Source organism: Orycteropus afer, unplaced genomic scaffold, assembly GCF_000298275.1.
Source record: "Orycteropus afer afer isolate SDZICR_OR568_19922 unplaced genomic scaffold, OryAfe1.0 scaffold00090, whole genome shotgun sequence".
Taxonomy (NCBI): Eukaryota; Metazoa; Chordata; class Mammalia; order Tubulidentata; family Orycteropodidae; genus Orycteropus; species Orycteropus afer.
The window spans coordinates 4,321,445-4,341,630 of record NW_006921677.1 but is presented as its reverse complement, the minus strand read 5'-3'; the positions used below and the strand labels follow the sequence as shown (position 1 = coordinate 4,341,630).

General features: G+C 37.8%; 1 protein-coding gene across 1 annotated transcript in view; it reads right to left on the bottom strand.

Moving 5' to 3' along the window:
• The window catches only part of PARD3 (par-3 family cell polarity regulator), a 1,032,882-nt gene that overhangs the window by 252,512 nt on the left and 760,184 nt on the right, over positions 1–20,186 (bottom strand). Inside the window, exon 22 of the mRNA XM_007942439.2 lies at positions 7,518–7,760. Coding sequence (XP_007940630.1) covers positions 7,518–7,760 — 243 coding nt within the window. The remainder of the gene's footprint in view (positions 1–7,517; positions 7,761–20,186) is intronic.

Below are 20,186 nucleotides of genomic sequence, written 5' to 3'. Positions count from 1 at the left end.
CAGAAGGCTGGCAGTTCAAACCCACCAGCCACTCCTCGGAAGGAAGGTTGGGCAATCTACTTCTGTAGTGATACTGCCTCGGAAACCCAAGGAGGGGTAGCTATGAGTTGGGTCCGACTCAATGGCATATAACAACAGCAACAACAAAATAAAATACCTCAACATAAAGAAAACAAAAGTCCTCACAATTGGACCAATAAGCAACATCATGATAAATGTAGAAAAGACTGAACTTGTTAAGGACTTAATTTTACCTGGATCTACAATCAACACCCAAGGAAACAGCACTTAAAAAATGAAATGATGTACTGTATTGAGCAAATCTGCTGCAAAGACCTCTTTAAAGTATTAAAGAGCAAAGATGTCACTTTGAAGACTAAGATGTGCCTGACCCAAGCCATGGTATTTTCAATAGCCTCATATGCATGCGAGAGCTGGACAATGAATAAGAAAGACCCAAGAAGAACTGATGCATTTGAACTGTAGTGTTGGCAAACAAGATTGAGTGTACCATGGACTGCTACAAGGACAAACAACTCTGTTTTAGAAGAAGTACAGCTGTAATGCTCCTTAGAAGCAAGAATGTCCAGACTCTCTGTCTCTTGTACTTTGGTCAGGTTATCAGAAGGCACTGATTCCTGGAAAAGGATATTGCTTTGGTTACCTAGTGCTGCTCTGACAAGAATATATACCACAAATGGAATGGCTTTAACAAACAGGAGTTTATTCTTACAATTTGGAGGCTTTAAGTGCAAGGTCAAAGTGCCATGCTCTAGGGGCTGGGTGAAAGCCCCTCAACCTTTGGGTGCAGCTCTGCCTCCTATTCCCAGCCCACTGGAGCTAGAGGCATTTCTTCACTCAGACAGCTGCCGGCTGCTGAGGCTGCCAAGCCCAAGGTTGACTAGTAAAAAGGCACAGTCCCAATGTTACCAAACCATATGGCAGGCCATTAACTTAAGAAGTCCATTCTAAGTCCCAAGGTCGGCAGAGCATAGCAAGCTGCTGAGCAATGACATGGCTACATGGAGGGTCCAAGCATGCCATAGGCTAGAGACCATTCCCAAGTCTTCTCCTTATATTCAGGAAGTAGACCACATTCCAAAGGCAGCTACTCAGTTGCTTGTAGTAGATCCCACCATGGAGTTGATTGCCAGTCTCATCATGGAGAATAACTACCACCGCTGCCCAGCCACACAACCAGGCCCAGTCAAGTTGACACACAAACATAACTACCACAGATATCATACTTAGCAAACAGAAGACCAATGAAAAAGACAAAGACTGTCAACAAGACAGACAGACACGGTAGCTGTGACAACAGGATCAAGCATGGCAGTGATTGAAAGAATGGCACCTGGCTGGACAGTGTTTCATTCCATTGTACATTGGGTCACTATGAGTCAAAACCGACTCAATGGAACCTAACAACAACAAAATAAAATTACACAATGCAGCTTACTACAATTCTTAAGATGGTAAATATGCCCCCACTTGCATCTCCCCTCCATCCTCATCTCTCCCATCTCCAGGAGATAACTCAATGCAAAAAACAAATGCCAAAATTTTCCACAAGGTTTAAAGTTCAAGCCTCCATATCTCCAAGGAGCGTTGCAAGGCTGAGTCAGCAAGAATTTCATCAAAGAAGAATGTAAAGAACTTTAAGTTGTCAAAAGACAGAACGATATTGATTGAAAGATCATGTTCTTAACACCACTATCCCCCTACCTACTTCAGCACTTATTTTCAATCCAAGTAGTTAATTCTATGCATTTATGCTATAGAAGCAATCTGAAATGCCTTATGCTGAACTCAACAAGTCCTTATTTAGAAATCATTCATGATACGATGTGATTTGTGGACAATACTAGTTAATGGTTGAGGCAATATCAGCAGAATTGCATCCACACACTTTTGTATCTGTTTTCATATCTGTGTTAAATATAAGGAATAAAACCAATCTTTATTCATTTCAATTTAGTTCCTTGCTTCTTTCTGTACTTTCCTGAAATTAAAAACCTGTTTCCTAAGAAACAACAGCAAAAACAAATCACAATAGTGATTACTGTGGACCAGGCACAATGCTAAGTACATTTTATGTGTTAACAGATTTAATTCTCCTCAAACCTAAAGAGATACTATTATTATTCCCATTTTACAGATGAGACAAATGAAGCACAGGATATACACAGCCAATGGCAGAAGAGCCCAGAATCAAACCATAGCAACCTGGTCCTTAATTCATTCTCTGTTACATGTTACTCAACTGCCTTTTACATTAGAGCAGAATTATAGCTGGAGGTAGGAGTTGCAGGAGGCGAAGAGTATAAAAGACATCCTATCAGGGATTTGATTGATAACATTTCTTTAAATAGAGGCTTAATAACATGAAAGGGAGAAGAGCTAATTGAGCAACACTGTAGAATTTTGCCCATTATGTATTTTCACAAAATATTTTGGAAATGATTTGAGCAAGAGATAGTTTTCCAATTAGAAGACAGTATTCATCTAAAGAGGATGATTCCCTTCAGGCTTTTTTGTGAGTAATTTGATATACTCAGAATGGTATTTGGCTCCATGGAACAGATCCCTGACAGAAGGTGACAAGTTAGGGGCTACCTCTCCACAGGTGACAGGCAGTCCAGGGGGGAGAGCTGCCAAAGGGATTAGGTAGCTTCTTGCTCTCTCCAGGGGCTTTCATCTTTAAGGTTCTAAGATAGCCCTACCTTGGTGCACCACATCCAAATTCCAGGCAGGGAGAGGAGGGAATAGAAAGAGGCAAAAGCTGAGTCTGCCTCATTTTAATCAGGGCCAAAGGGGGCAGGGGTGAGGGATAGCTTTGCACTAAGCCCCATTCAGTAAAATCGCTTCTAGCTCACTAGGTCAGAACTACATCTCCTAGTCCTCTCTTACACAAGGGAGGCTGGGAAACTGAATTTTTATGTGAGCATATTGCCAGCCTAAGGAAAACTGGGATTCTGTTAAGCGAGGAAGAAGGAGAGAGTAGATTTTGATAATGTTTCAGCGACCAAATAGGAAACATACTCTTATCCAAACAAATATCAGCTATGAATCATTTACAATAGCTTAAGTTTTCAGTTAAGAATTTTACAGTACTTTGTGGTCGCTGGTTATAAGCAGGATAAAAAGTAAGTATATCAACATTTCTGTGAGTTTATGCCTTGTTTTCCATATAAAGCAGGAGGGCATGGCCTACTTTTCTTTAGCAGCAACCCAAGATAAGAACATCAAAATGTTACCAAGGATATTAATAAATAGTTCTAACAATGGCACTTTGACCAAGGCATACAATCAGATAATATTTCATTTGCCAATCAAATTGAACAGGTATGGAAATATTTCTAGATATAGTGTGATGCTATCTTATTAAAAGCATTTCAGAAATGTTATGTGGAAATTGAGAAAGTATTCCATTCTTACATAAAAATCATGGCATTTAATAATTATCCTTGGTATTTCCATGTGGCACTATCAGATCCACATTTCTGACTATAAGATCAATCAAAATGATTATACAGTAAAATTTAGAATACTGCTTTCTTACTGGACAATGAAAATCCCAGAACAGCTGAAAAGTTCATCAAAACAATTGATAATAAATTTCTTTGGACACCAATTCTAAACTTCAGCGGATTTAGTTAGTTGATGGGAATTTCTGTATTGTACATACTTTTCAAACAGCAAATACACTCTGAAAACTTTCAGATTTTGTGTTATCATTTTAATCATCATCTTTTTAAAAACATTAATAAAAGCACATTTTGGATCATCTTATAGGTGTGTTATTTCATTGTCTGAGTTTAAGGTTACAAATAAGAAATCTCCAAGACCTACCTCCAAGCCAGTGCTAATAAAACGAGTTGCACTTCATGCATAAATGATGCATGTATGCCATGCACAGGTTAAATGTCACTGGACAGGGACATACAAAGGATCTGCAGGAAGTTAACTGAGAAAGTGATGGGAGAATTGAGTCAGTGCTTGACTTCTGGGGGAGGGAAACACATTTGGATGATCATGCGATGTTGCAGCTACCACCATATTCATGATTTGTGCAAGAGTTTAGATTCAGGAAGAAAAAAAAAGAACATTTATTGGCCACATTAAATTAATGTTGTTCATTTGAATGTAATGGTTTTGCCATTTTGTTTGTATTTAATTTGTAAAGATGTTTGGTTTTATAGTTGTATAATAGCTATAAACAGAAGGAGTCCAGTCCTATTTTATTTTTATACATATTTAAGTAACATTATAATCAAAACTATTTAATTCAATAGTGCAGTATCTAGAGATTGTATTTCCTTAAAAAAAGAAAATAAGAAAGGAAGACTGTCTCCTCTACTCATGTCTGAGAAGCACTTTTTTATAATTTTCTCTGTAACAGGAAAAGACAATGGAGGTGATACCATTCTTTCCAAACCAAATTCACATTCAGTTATAAGTAGCTGAGGGAGTATTTTCAAGGTGCAATAATCCCCCAGTTTTTGAATTGGTAACACCAGCCACTGTTCAATGAATATCTTACTCTTTGTGAACATAATAATAAAGCAAAACTAAACTGTAAGTTTCTGTGATTCTTTTTTTTTTTTCTAAATACGTTTATATCTCACTTGGTTTGGAAGTATCTTAGAAATTTGCTGGTCCATCCACCCTCTCAAGGCACAACTGCATAAAACTGTGAAATGGCTGACATTTAGCTGTCTCGGTGCTTGAGTGTGCTTGAGTAAGGTGAAGGGGTTTGGAATAAACAAACATCTAAGATATGATTGCGAGTTGCTTACTCCTTGACGTGACTTGTCCCCGTGATTGTGTCTCCTCTGGATGTTTGGCTGTATGGGTTTTTGAAGGGAATTAGTTGGGAGGCTGAGCATCGCTTTGAGGTCAGCTTGGTGCAAGCAGAGAATGCAGGCAGGGACACAAAAGCTCAGAGCAGAGGGGGCTGAGAGCATGTAAGCCTTTTTGAAAATGCAACGAAATCTTCAGGAAAGATTTGAACATGTGTAGGGCACTGGAATATGTCCCTGGGAGGCACAAACAGTTAAGCATTCAGTTACTACCTGAAAAGTTAGAAGCACTTCTGAAGAAAGGCCTGATGATCTGCTTCCGAAAGGTCACCGCCTTTAAAATCCTGTGGAGCACAGTTCTACTTGCACACATGGGGTCGCCATGAATCTGATTCAACTCAACAACAGGTTTGATTTGGTTTGCTTTAGGGCTCTGAAACTGGGCTTTAAAAGCAACCATTTCTGGACCTCAAGATCCAAGAAGGTCCCTTCTGACTTCTGTCTCTGACAGCAGGTGGGACTTTTGGCTATGTGAACAACGAGTAAAAGCATATCTACTATTTTTTACCTTTATTTTCACACTAGATGTTGAAGGTGCTGAAAACGATAAATATTTCTATCAATGATCAACAACATGTTAACTCGTTTTTCCTAGTTTCTCTAAAAGTTACCAGCCAGCAGCACCAGTGTCCTTTCTCCCAAGAAAACACATTTCACGGGACACTCAAGGCCTTCAAATGTTGTGTGACCTTATACAAGCAGTTTTTAATAGTACAAGGAGCACTAGTGGCACAGTGGTTAAGTGATCAATCGGCTGTTAACTGAAAGGTTAGTGGTTCAAACCCACCAGCTGTTCCAGGGAAGAAACATGAGGTAATCTGTTTCCATAATGATTTCAGCCTTGGAAACTCTATGGAGCAGTTCTACTCTGTCTTATAGGGTCACTATGAGTTGTAATTAGATTTGACGACAACGCGTTTGGTTTCTTTTTTTGGTTTCAACAGAACAATAGAAACCAAGTAAAAATGCTTTTTAAGAAAATGCCACTGTCACAGGTAATAACCTTATTCTTTGGATTCTGACACATCTTTGTTGGTGAATCAGCACTGTGAACTTTCTAAGTGATCACACCAAAGGGTTCTGAATAAACCATCGACCTTTTACACTAACTTCTATTGCTTACTCATCACACTCAACATCAAATAGACTTTCATAAAACAATAAAGAAAATCTGAAACTCAAACCAAGGTGACAACAGAAGAAAAATCAGATTATAGTTTTTACCTTAAAATGTGTTTCTGTATTTGCTATTCTTCAAAACTACTTTCTTCTGGGTTTGCCTGAGGGTTATCTGTTGCATTTGCAATCTTCTATTTAAAACAGCTGAAAATGGCTAAAATATAAGCTGCTTTTGAACTGTAGCAGCCAAATGTCACATGGATACTATAGGTGACATAATGTCAGTACATTTCTAGTCTTGCAGGTGATCTCAAATTTTAGTCCTTAGGACCAGTGGCAACAGCATCAGACCTAGACACTTCTGGCAAATCAAATTCTCAGGCTCTACCCCAGAACTTCTGAATCAAAAATTCTGGGGGAGGGGCCCAGCAATCTGTGTTATTTTATAAGTCCTCCAGGTGATTCTGATTCACGCTAAAGCTTGAGAACCACTAGTTATGAGTGAAATCTGTGATTTTAAAGTTCAAAGCCTAGCTCCCATATAGAACAACAATTATAAGAAACCAATATAAGAAGTGATGAGATCAGTGTATTGTTCGTGATAGTAACATCCATATGTTTGAAATAAAAGAAAATAAGTCTCATTATTTCTTTGATGAACCAAATTCTATATGGTATTTGGACATATAAATAGCTTTTGAGTATATAAATATATAAGAGATCTGTTTTAAAATGGATTCAGAAAGAAACAGATAGTTATTACAATTCAATGAACATTATACTTCTTTGTGCTATATCAATTCACATGATTCAGACCTGAGGTCTGTAGCTGCTAACATGTTTTTTGAAGACTGGCTATACTACACATCTTGTCTACTAAATCTTTCACTATACAAACTTATGCCACCAGAAAAAATAGGTGGCCCTTCAAAATCATAATTGGAACAATCCTGTCACTCCCCACCTATCTAATTAGAGCAACAGGCTCTCCCTGAGCTGTCTGGTGGAGTAGTGGATAAGGGACTTGACTGCTAACCAGATGGTCAGTGGTTCAAACCCACTAGCTGCTCCTCAGAAGGAAGACTGGGCAATCTACTCCTGTAAAGATTTATAGCCTCAGAAACCTAATGGGAGTTGCTGTGAGTAGGAAATGACTCAGTGGCAGTGAGTTTGGTTTTTTTGGACAGGTTCTCCTAGTCTAGTAGTAATAAAAGGAATATCAAATAGAAGGGCCATAACTTTAAGTTTGCTTTTTATTTGAGTTATAAACTCAAGGTGGATTCTCAGATCTAACATCATTTTAAGAACAAGATGAAATACGTTGGAATCATTAGAAAAGCAATCAAAACTTCTGCTGCTCCTTCCATTAGGCTTCGATTTGTGTAAACTCAATACTTTAAGACACAAAGGCTTTTTGAAAGGCCATTCATAAAAGACAGTCTGATTTGAGGACTGATGAACAATCTACTTACTCCCTTGTCAAAAACTACAGAAAAGAGACTTGGAAGCAATACCTTGATTGCTTCTGGAGCCTACCTGTCTACAGGAGAAGGTTTGGAATTCCGGGGCTTCTTCACTTGGGCGTACAAAGCATCCATCACATGCCCTTCTCTTGGGCTCTGGGATCTGGTGTTGAGAGCCATGGAACCTTCATATGAAGACTTTCCCCCAAACATCAAGTCATCTTCACAGCCAAAGGTCCGATGAAAATCTTGGATTTCAGCATAATCACGCTCTCGAGCTTGCCGCTCTCTAAATTCTCGAGTTTTGGCTTGAATCCTGCAAAATTAGGCAAAGTTGAAACAAGAGGAACTATCCCTTTTCCAAGAATTTTACTTGGAAACATTCATCAAAATGTGTTATAAAATACACTTTATTTCATGCAGCTATAGGAAAATGAGTGGTAAGAATGCTCATTTTAGGTTGCCAAGGTAGTATCAGGGGAGTTCTGGTAGCACAGTGCCTAAGGCACTCGACTGATAACCAGAAGGCTGGCGGTTCAAACCCATCAGCCACTCCTCAGAAGGAAGATGGGGCAATCAACTTCCGTAGTGATACTGCCTCGGAAACCCAAGGAGGGGTCGTTATGAGTCAGGTCTGACTTGACAGCACATAACAACATAACAAAGGTAATATCATGAATACTCAAAAATAATCATTTCAGATAGCTTTTGCTTATGTCAATAAGATACACTCATAATTTAAATCTTAAAATGTCACTTCTGAACTAGCTTTAAAGAATCACCAGGGATGGTCACACAACATTGTGAACATAATAAAGGCCATTGAGCTGAACACTTAAAAATGGTTCAAATGGAAAATTTTATGTTATATGTATTTTAACACAATAAAATTTTATTTTTTAAAATTACCAGCAACACATGGTATTATGGATTGAATTGTATCCTCCCAAAAGATATTTTGTAGTCCTAACTCCTGTACCTGTGAATTTGACTTTGCTTGGGGAAACAGGGTTTTTCTCATTATCAACTCAGTCAAAAAGAGGTCATACTAGAATAGGGTAAGTCCTACCCCTAATTCCTTCAGAGCAGTGTCTTATACAAAAGAGTGACAAACAGTGGGAAGTGAGATGCCATTTGATGATGGAGGTAGATACATCTATAAGCAGCAAAGAAACTCCAAGGATTGCCAGGAGTTACTAGAAACTAGGAGAGAAGCCCATAGAAGAAATCAACATGGTTGAGACCCCAGTTTGAACTTGAAACCTCCAGAAGTGTGAAAAAATACATTTCTGTTTAATGTTTTATTTATTTAATTATTTTGTCTTTTTTTTTTTTTTTTTTAATTGTGTTTCAGGTGCAAGTTTACAGAGTTGGTTTTATATTCAACATTTCATGCACATTTGGTTTCACATCCCAATTACCATCCCCAACCCTAACCCACTCTCCTCCCCTACCTTCCCAATAACCCCCCTCCCCGGTGCCCCTCACACTTATACACTCCTGTGTGTCCTCCATTTCCTCCATTCGAATGTTGCCCGTCTGGTGCCCTGTGGTCAACTGCTCCAAGGGATGCATCTCCATAGAATATGTGGGGGTGTCATCCTGGGTTGAGTGGTCTGTGTGTACATCTTATTTACTATTGGGTTGAGAGCCAGCTCCTGGGAGTGAGTTTTATACCAGGCCTGAAGTATATCCCAGGGCCATAGTATTAGGAGTCCCACCAGACTCCATTTCACTAGTAATTCTGGTCATTATTGTGTTTTTGGATATTGTTCCACATTTTTCTTCTCACTCTATCCAGAATCTCCAGTTTTGATCCTTTTCTGAGTGGTTGGCATTGATAGCAGGTCACCATCTAGTTCTTCTGGTCTCAAGGTCCATCATGTCCTAGGGCTTATTGCCTCAAATGCCCTTGGTTCTTCGCACTCTTCTTCACTTCCAATGATAGACGACTATTAGCTGCATCTTAGACGGCTGCTTGAAAGCTTTTAAGATCTCAGTTGCTACTCACCAACGTAGGTTGTGGAGCAAGATTTTTCTGTATTTCGTTGTGCCAATTGAACCGGGTGTCCCCCAGTAGTATGGTCCTGAGTTGGTATATCCATTGGATCTCTCTCCCACAGTGTCTGGCTGTCTGTGAAGAATTGCTCCATGTCTGTCTTCTGTTGTTTCTGCAAGGATTGTGGGTATTTTGTATCACTGGTATCTATGCAAGATTAACTGAATCTATCCTTAGTCTAGAGTAAAATCCTGTTCACTGACCCCTATCTGATCTTTTCAGATGTTTATGTGTTTATCTATAGCCTGGTGTTTGGTGTTAATGGTAATGTATTATTGTGGATATACTGGTATTAGCCTCTGTCATCTATATCTAATGTGCACAATTTGGTGTCCTCCCTTTCCCTAATTTTATCTTGGTGGTCACGGATTCTTTCCATATCATCCCTACCCTTACCTACCTCAGCAAGTGGGCCCAACTAACCTGAAATTATTCCCTCCCCTTTCCTCCCCACCCTGGTAACTTAGAAAGTGAGTTCCCTTCCTTAAGCAAACTCTTCTTTTTACAGTAATAGGCTCATACAATATTTGTTCTTCTGCAATTGACTTATTTCACTCAGCCTAATGTCCTCCAGGCTCATCCACGTTATGAGATGATTCATGTATCCTTCATCATTTTTTAATGTAGCATAGTATTCCATTGTGTGAATGTTCCATAATTTGGTTATCCATTCATCTGTTGATGGGCATTTAGGTTGTTTCCATCTCTCTGCTATAGCGAATTGTGCTGTGATGAAAATAGGTGTGCATATGTCTGTTTGTGTTCTGCCTCTCCTCTCTTTAGGATATATGCCTAGTAATGGAATTGCTGGGTCAAAAGGTATTTCTATTTTCAGTTTTTTAAGGAAACACCATACTGTTTGCCATGATAGTTTTTGTTTTCTGTTTCATTTATTTCTGCTCTGATCTTTCTTATTTCCTTACTTCTAGATACTGTAGGATTCTTTTGTTGTTCCTTTTCTAATTGTTGGAGTTGTTGAGTTAAAGTGTTGAGTTTGTTTCTTTCCTCTTTTTTCATATATGCATTAATTTGCTATAAACTGACCTCTGAGTACTTCTTTTGCTGTGTCCTATAGGTTTTGGTATGATGTATCTTCATTCTCGTTTGTTTCTAGGATTTTTTTAATTTCATTTTTTATTTCTTCTATTACCCAGTAGTTTTCGAGCAGTGACTTGTTCAACTTCCACATGTTTGATGTTTTCTCCTTGATCTTTCTATTAGTAATTTCTAATTTTATAGCTTTGTGGTCTGAGAATATGTAGTATTTCAATGTTTTTGAATTCACTGAGGCTTATTTTATGTCCTAACATATGGTCTATTGTGGAGAATGATCCATGTGCACTGGAGAAGAATGTGAATTGTAATTTTGTTGGGTGGAATGCTCTGTATATGTCAATGAGGTCCAATTGTTTGATTGTGTTGAGTTTTTTTCTAGTTAATCTGTCCCTCCTTGAAAGTGGTATGTTAAAGTCTCCTACTACTCTTGTAGAGTGGTCTATTTTCCTTTTCAATTCAATTAATATTTGCTTCATATATTTTAGAGCACTTTCATTAGGTGCATAGATATGTATTGTTGTAATGTCTTCTTGGTCAATTGACTATTTCAGCATCCTATAGTGACCTTCTTTGTCTCTTATGCTGCTTTTCACCTTAATGTCTATTTTATCAGAAATTAACATTGACACTCCTGCTCTTTATTGGTTACTGTTGGTTTGGTATATTTTTTTCCACCCCTTAACTCTTAATTTGTTTTTATCTTTGTGTCTAAGGTGAGTCTCTTGTAGGCAGCACATCAATGGGTCTTCTTTTTGTATCCAGTCTGACACTCTCTTTCTCTTGATTGGTGCATTTAGTCCATTCACATTGAGTGTAATTAATGATAGGTATGAATTGACTGCTGTCAGTCTATTGTGTTTTTTTGTCATGTTGTTGGAGTTTCCTTGGTCCATCTACTTTTCTGTGCTAAGTTCATTTTGTTGTAAAGTGTTCCCTCTCTTTTATTGTTGGTTTTGTGCTTACTAAACTCATGTTTTCCTTCCTTCTGGGTTTGCTTAGGGGGATTTTTTTTTTTAAGTTGATGTATTATTATTATTATTATTATTGTGATTTGGGTGAAGATTTACAGAGCAAATTCACTTTCCATACAGCAGTTCACATATACTTTGTCTCATGACATTGACCACAGTTTACCACAATGCAACAGCTCCTGTCCCATTTCCTCCTCATAGTTACCTCTTCCCAGTGTCCATCCCTCCATGTACTCCTGACCCCTGAGCTGTCTCCCTGTGCACAAGCAGCCCTTCTTTCTCCCATATTGTTTTCTCCAAGGAGTATATCTACCCGAGGTAAATGTTCAACTCATATGCTTGTCCTCTGCCCAGTTAGAAACCACAGGTGTGGGTTCAATTCCAGACCTGAAGGGCAGCTAGGGGCCATAGTCTCAGTGGTTCCACCAGGCTCTATTGGACCAGCAAACCTGGTCCCCCTCATTTTCTTTTTTTTTCTCCAAATGATTTTGAGTTTTGTTCCACATTGTTCTCCCCCACTCTCAAGGATCTCCTACATAGATCCCCTTTCAAGTGGATGACAGTGGTAGCCAGGCACCACCTAGTTCTTCTGGTCTCATAGTCGTATAGGCTGCACATCGGATGGTGTACTAGCAGCTAGGACTAATTGTTTCCATGAATTTTGGTTTTCTTCATTCTTCTTTGCTCTGGATGAGGAGAGACCCACTGTTGCATCTAGATGGCAGCTTGCTAGCTTTTAAGATCCCAGTCACTACTTGCCAAAGTAGGATGTGGAACAATGTTTTGTATAGTATGTTATGCCAATTGAGCTTGATGTCTGCTTAGGGGGATTGTTAATTTTCTCTGTGGTTACCTTAAAGTGAAGTCTTGTCTCTATATTTTTGGAGTAGTCTGTTTTATGAGAACATTGTCCTGTTTTCCTCTCCATTTGGAAGTTTTGTACCTAGAACTTTTACTCCATTTGGTTAGTTGCTGTTGTCATGTGCAGACTGACTTCCTTGATTTTTAGTGTACAGTGTTTTATGGTCTTATTTTGAGTGTCTATTTCTGATTTGGTTTTAGTGTTGATGTCATGTGTCCTGATTTGGTTCTTCTCTGTTGTGGGTTCTCTATTAGAAGGACTTCCTTAAGCATTTCTTGCAGGGTTGGTCTGGTTTTCACAAAATCCCATAATTTCTGTTTGTCTGAAAATGTCTTGATTTCGCCCTCAAATATGATGGACAATTTGACTGGATATAGGATTCTTGGTTGGAAGTTCTTTTCCTTAAGTGTTTTATATATGCTGTCCCATTGCCTTTTTGCCTGTGTGGTTTCTGCTGAGTAATCAGAATGCAGCCTAACTGTTTGATTATTATAAGTAATATTTCCTTTGTTCCGGGCAGCTTGCAAGATTCTTTCTTTGTCTTTGGTTTTGGACAGTTTGATTATGACATGCCTTGGTGTTTTTCTCTTGGGATCTATCCTTGATGGGGTTCTTGGAGCTTCTTGTACAAATAACTTTTCTTCCTTCATGATATGGGGGAAGTTTTCTGTTAGTAAATCTTCCACAATTTTTTCATCATTTTTTTTTTTTTTTTGCCTCCCCACCTCTTTTTGTTTTAGAATTACAATGAAGCATATATTGTTTCCTTTCATGCCTCTCATATATTCCTAGGCCCTCTTCATTTCTCTTAAATCTTGTTCTGATTTTTCTTCATACAGGCTGGTCAAAGGGATTTATCTTCTAGTTGGCAAATGCATTCCTCAGCCAGTTCTAGCCTATTATTTTGTCCTTCCATTGGGTTGTGTAATTCTGTAATTTTGGTATTCATCTTCTGGATTTCTAACTGCTGTTTTTGTATGAGTTCTGATTGTGTATTAATCTTGTTATTTTGTTCTTAAATGGTTTTCCTGAGTTCTTCCAGGGTACTGTGTTCTCCTTGATTCTGTTTGGTGTTTCCTTAAGCTCTTGTAGAATTCTGTAAACATACCTTCTTAATTCCTTCTTGGATAATTCTATTGCCTCCTTTCCTCCATGTTTATTGACACTTTTGTTTGGGATTTTATTTCTATTGTCTTATCCTGTTTTTTGTTTGTTTGTTTGTTTGATTTGAGGTTGCCTGTTGTTTCCTAGACATTTTGAGGTTGTCTTTAACTGTTAGGTACATATTGCTTTGTTTTGTTTTGATTTTATGATTTAATATTTTTGTAAAGGTGGAGCTAGTGTATATTATTGTTTTTGGTTATTAATTCAAGTGTTCTGGGTTGCTCTGCAGTTTTCTTTGCAATGATGGAATCACTGTGTGGAATGTGGATGCAGGTCTCTGTTCGTTGTGAATGGGGTTTAGGATCCAAGTTGGCAGTTGTTGTGGTGGCTGAGTGGTTTTTCTATTGGATGAGGCAGGGGAGCAGTGGGGAAAGAAGGAAGAAAGAAGACAAAAAAGCTCCAAGACACCACTAGCTGTTTCCAAGACTTTGAGTAGGCTGCTATTGATGATGCTGTACTGTTACTCACAGGCCTGCAGCTCAAGTTCAGCAAAGATCCCAATGGTTAGGGGACTGCCACTTTCCACCAGGTTCAGACAGCCACAAAGACCCTGTACTCCAGGACCCTCCATGCCAAAAAGCTGTTCTAGAGTATCTTCCCTGATCCAAGCCGTGAGTTCATCCCAGGGCCTGACCACTTGAGGCATGTTTCCCTCTCTGCTCTCAATTCAACAGCACCCGGGGGTCTCTGCTCCCACCCTGTGGTCCCAAGTTTACGGGTAAAAGTGGGTGCTGAAGGTTGATCTACAGAGTGGTCGCAGGTCCTCTTCATTGCCCCAGGGAGCCTGTCTCACCGGCCAGTTGGTGCTCCATGGGACAGATTCGTCTATTTTTTTTTTTCTTTCTGGGTAATTAAACTTCTTCTCTCTCTCTTTTCTAATCCTACTCCCCTGAGTTTGGTGTACTCTGACTTAATGAGCTGTTCTGAGCACCAGAATCCCTGCTTCAAACTGTTTTACCCAGTTTTTCAGGCACTAAGATGCTAGGGGGAACTAACATATTGGCTACAGGTAAGATGTCATCTTCCCATCCCTCACATTTCTGTTTTTTTAAAGCCACAAAACCCACTGCCATCAAGTCAATTCCTACTCACAGTGACCCCCATTGGGTTTTGAGGTAGTAAATCTTTATGGAAGTAGATTGCCTCATCTGCCTTCCATGGAGTGGGTGGTGGGCTTGAACTGCCAACCTTCTAGTTAGCAGTCAAATGCCTTAGGCAATATACTACCAGAGCTCCTTAAAGCCACCCACTAGACTGTAATTTGTTATGGGAGCCTAAGGAGACTAAGACAAATAGTTTCAGGCAGTCACTTGGATTTTACTCATTATTTTTTTGTTAAGGCAACAAATGATATGTAAAAAGTTATATACACATATTATATATATGAATGCATTTATAATTTATATTTCTTATTCATTATAAATTAGCCATAAATACTCAAAATACTATGAACCTTGAACATGAGTTCACATAATAATCCATCATTAATGGTAAAAGGAGATTTCAGTTTAATGACATCAACTTTGATTTTGATGCCAATAGAACTGATATATCCTGAGATTAAGGACAAGAAGGCATCTAGGCAATTAAATCTGAAAATAAAGTATGCTTGCATTATAACTAAGAAACAGAATTTAGATAATATACATGTTTAAATATTTTACTAAGATTTTATAAATCTACTTTGGTACAAAGTCCTCTTCAATTTATATTGATATAATGTATGCTGGAAGTCAATCTGAGTCATCTAAAAATAACTAAGCAATGATTAATATAATTTTGATGATTTGTATGGAAATACATATACTTACAAATGTGAACATTTATTTAAAAGCAGTGAAATCATATTTATAAGAAGCAATGTCTCACATTGACTTCAATGTTTTATGGCAGTTAGATGGATTATTTATTTATTTTTTGTACTTGAAGTAGACTTCTCTTAGCAAAAAATAACAAGATAATTTAAATATAGATTTAAAATAATACAGAAAAGATAGCAAACTAGATGAGGACTGTACCAAAAAGAAGAAAACAAGAAAAAAAGTCTACAGACCAGTATCCCTCATGAAAATAGAAGCAAAAATCCTTAACAAGATGTTATCAAATAGTGGGTAGCAGTATACAGGAAGAATTATATACTATGACCAAATGGAGTTTATTCAAGTGATGGCAGCCTGGTTTAATATTTAAAATCAATTCATTTAATCTACCACTTGAACAGGTAAAGGGAGAAAAGTTGCACAATCTTATTATCAACTTATTTAGAAGGAGCATTTGACAAAATTTAGCACCTATTCATGACAAAAATTCTCAGAAAACTAGAAATAGAGGGGTGCTTCCTCAACATGATAAAAAGCATGTATAAAAAAACAGCATACATCCTACATAATGGAGAAAGACTGGATGTTTTCTAAGATCAGGAATAAGGTAAGGATGTCTGCTCTCACTATTGTTATTCAGTACAGTACTGGAAATTATAAACAACACAATACAGCTAAGAAAATAAATAATAAAAGGCATACAGATTTGGAAAAGAAAAACTTTTTTTCTTTGTATATAACATGATAGTCTACATAGAAAATCCCAAATAATCTATTTAAAAAAAACCTCCTAGAAATTAAGCAAGTTCAGCATGGTCACAGCATATACAAGATCAACATACAAAAATAAATTTTATTTCTATATACCAGCAATGAACACGTGAACACTGAAATTAAAAATATATGCCATCTGCAAGCACTGAAAAAAAAAAATGAAATAAATGTAAACCTAATAAGACATGCAAGGTTTGTATGCTGAAAACTGCCAAATATTGGTAAAGTAAATCAAAGAAACTCCAAATAAAGAGATATACTGTGTCCATGGACTGGATGATACAACAGAGTAAAGATGTCAATTCTCCCCAAATTGATATACAGGCTTAATGCAATTCCTATTAAAATCCTAATAAGATTTTTGTAGATTTAGACAAGATAATTTAAAATTTATATGGAAAAACAAAGGAACTAGACTAGCTCAAACTATGAAGAAGAATGATAAAGTGGGAAATTATATACAACCTGATTGTAAGACTTACCATATAGTAATCACAACTGTATGGTATTTGCAGAGGGATAGAAACAAGACCAGTGGAACAGAATAAAGAATCCAAAAATAACCAACAAGCATAGACAACTGATTTTTCACAATGGTGCAAAAACAAATTGAATGGAAGAAAAATTATCTTCACAACAAATGTTGTTGGTGCAGCTGGATATCCATTTGTTGTTGTTGTTATGTGCCATCAAGTCAGACCCAACTCATAGCGACCCCTCCTTGGGTTTCTGAGGCAGTATCGCTATGGAAATAGATTGCCCCATCTTTCTTCCAAGGAGTGAACCGCCAGCCTTCTGGTTAGCAGTCAAGTAAGTGCCTTAGGCACTACACTGGATATCATTTGGATATCCATAGGCAAAAAAATAAATTAACAAACCTCTACCTCGACCTCATTCTTATATAAAAATAACTAAAAATGGATTTTAGATTTAAATGTAAAACTATAAAATTTTAAAAGAAAACATAAAATCTTCAAGACTTAGGGCTTGGTGAAGAGTTCTTAGACATGACACCGAAAGCACAAGCCATCGAGTCAATTCTGACTTGTAGCGACCCCCATGGGGTTTCTGAGGCAGTAAATCTTTATGAAGTAAGATTGCCCCATCTTCCTTCTGTGGAGCAGGTGGTGAGTTTGAACTGCCAATCTTCTGGTTAGCAGTCAAATGCCTTAGGTACCGCACCGCCAGAGCTCATGACATGCCTATTAGATCAGCTAAAACAAAACAAAACAAAACAAAAAATAACAACAAAATCAAATGCTGGCAATAATGCAAGGAAAACTGGATCTCTCCAACACAGCCGGTAAGAATGTAAAATGTACAACCACTCTGAAAAACAGGCTGGCAGTTTTAAAACTAAAAACTCACATTTACCATATGATACACAACTGCATTTATCACAAAGAAATAAAAACTTGTATCCACACAAAAACCTATACACAATTGCTCATAGCAGTTTTATAAAGGAATGAACTATTGACACATGCAGCAACTTAAATGGATCTCAAGGGCATTATGCTATGTGAAAAAGCTCACGTACTGTATGATTTCATTTATGTAATAGTATAGATTGAATTGTGTCCCTAAAAGAGGCATGTTAAAGTCCTAACTCTACTTCCTGTGAATGTGACCTTGTTTGGAAATACCGTCGTCCCTCAGTATCCATGAGGGACTGATCCCAGGACCCCCAGTGGATATCAAAATCTGAGGATGCTCAAGTCCCTTATATAAAATGGAATAATAATCACATATAACCTATGCAAATCATCTCTAGATTATTTGTAATGCCAAATACAACATAAATGTTATGTAGATAGCACTTTATATTCCCTCTTAACCTTTGAGGGATTATTTTGACCAACTAATTGTTCTTTTTCAAATATTTACAATCCACAGTTGTTTGAATCCATGGATGAGGAACCATGGATACAGAGAGCTGAATGCAGCATATTTGAACATGTTACCAGTTAAACCTGAAGTCATAATGGGGTAGAGTGGGTCCTAATCCCATCTGAGGGGTGTCTTATAAAAGGAAAACAAATATGGAGACAGAGCGAGATAGAGGAAAAACAGCCACGTGATGATGGTGGCACACACAGCCACAACTCAAGGAATGTCAAGGATTGCTGGGAGACACCAGAAGCAAGGAGCTAACTTTTCTCTCAAAGTCCTCAGAAGGGATCCACATGGACAATGCTCTGATTTGGACTTCCAGCCTCCAGAACTAAGAGACAACAAATTTCTATTTGTTTACAACAAATTCCTATCCACTTTGTCATCTTTTATTACGGCAGCTCTAGGAAACTAACACATTAAACATTCTCAAGATGACAAAATTATAGAGATGAAGAACAGATTAGTGGTTACCAGGGATTATGTATGATTATGTATGATGGGGCAGAGGGATATGACAAAGGGTTGGCAGAGGAAGATCCTCATGATGATGGTGTATTTCTGTATCTTGATTGCTGTGGTGGTTATATGAATCCACTCGTGATAAAATGACACAGAACTACACATACATATTGTACCAGTGTCAATTTCCTGGTTTTGATATTGTACTCTAGTTATGAAAGGTATTACCATTGGGTGAAACTGGATGAAGTGTACACAGGTCTTCTGTGCTATCTTTGCAAATTTCTATGAATATATCAGTATTTTAAAATTAAAAGTAGAAAAATAAAAAGAAGAAGAAGATGGGAAACCACCATATGACATTGCAAATTTTGCATTTTCTCCCTTGTTTCTTTCTTTGTTCTATCTATCACAATCACTCCAGTTTTATTTTCCAAACCTTGGACCCATGAGGTAAAATTTCTCTTATTTCTCAGATGTAAAAATGAAATAGTTATATCTACCCAGCTCATTGTTTCTCAACAGGAGTCCAGTGAAATTTGAGAAGGGGCAATTCATTGTTGTTCAGGAATTGTTGCTATCACAAAGCAGGGTTCCCAGTCATCGATAGAACCAAAACTGCTTCACATATTGCCAAACACTCCCTAGGAGGATCTTACTTTCTGAGTTGAGAATCCACAACTTTCCTAACTTATAAGAGAATATTGGAAAGTTAGAAATGTTTAGAGTACATAAAAATCTTTTTCTATATCCTACTTTGGTGAGTAGCGACTGGTGTCTTAAAAGCTTTTGAACGGCCATCTAACATGCAAAGCCATTTGGAAACAATTAGTCCAAAGATATGATGGACCAGGAGGACTTCAGCCTTCACAACCCTGAGACCAGAAGAACTAGATGGTGCCTGGCTACCAATGTCAACCATTCAGAGAGGGATTAAAATTGGAGATCTTGGATAGAGTGGGAGAAAAATGTGGAACAAAATTCAAAAACACAAAGATGACCAGAATTACTAGTTGGATAGAGACTGGTGGAACCCCCGAGACTATGGCCCCAGGTTATCCTTCAGGCCTGAAATGGATTTACTTCTGTGATTTGGTTCTCAGCCCAACAGTAGAAAGACCTACAAGCATAACACCTACCCCAGGGATATGCACCTTTTAAATCAATCAGCCATAAGACATCAGAGGGGCAGCATTCACATAGAGGGAAAACTGGACAGACAAGAATGTATAGATAAGAAGGGCACAGGGAAGGGTTAGTCACAGGGAGGAGAAGGAAAGAGAGCTTTTATGGTTGGAAATTGTAATTGAGGCTGTGAAATCAAACGTGCGGAAACTGTTGAGAGTAAAATGAATCAGCTTTGTACATTTTCACCCAAATCACAATTTAAAAAAAAGAAGAAGAAAATTAGACCTGTTTATCAGGAAAGTCCTAGATTGTAGACTTATAAATCTTGGAGATACAATTCCCACATGAGAAATAATAACTCAAATTCTAATGTCAAATTTAGCTAACATTATCCTGGAATTTTGTTATGTACCATTTTTCCATTTAGGAGCAATTGCTATAGTCAAAAGTTGATTACCACTGTTGTTGTTGTTGTTGTTTGCCGTCGAGTCGGCCCCAATTCATAGTGACCCCTCCTTGGGTTTCCGAGGCAGTATCACTACGGAAGTAGGAT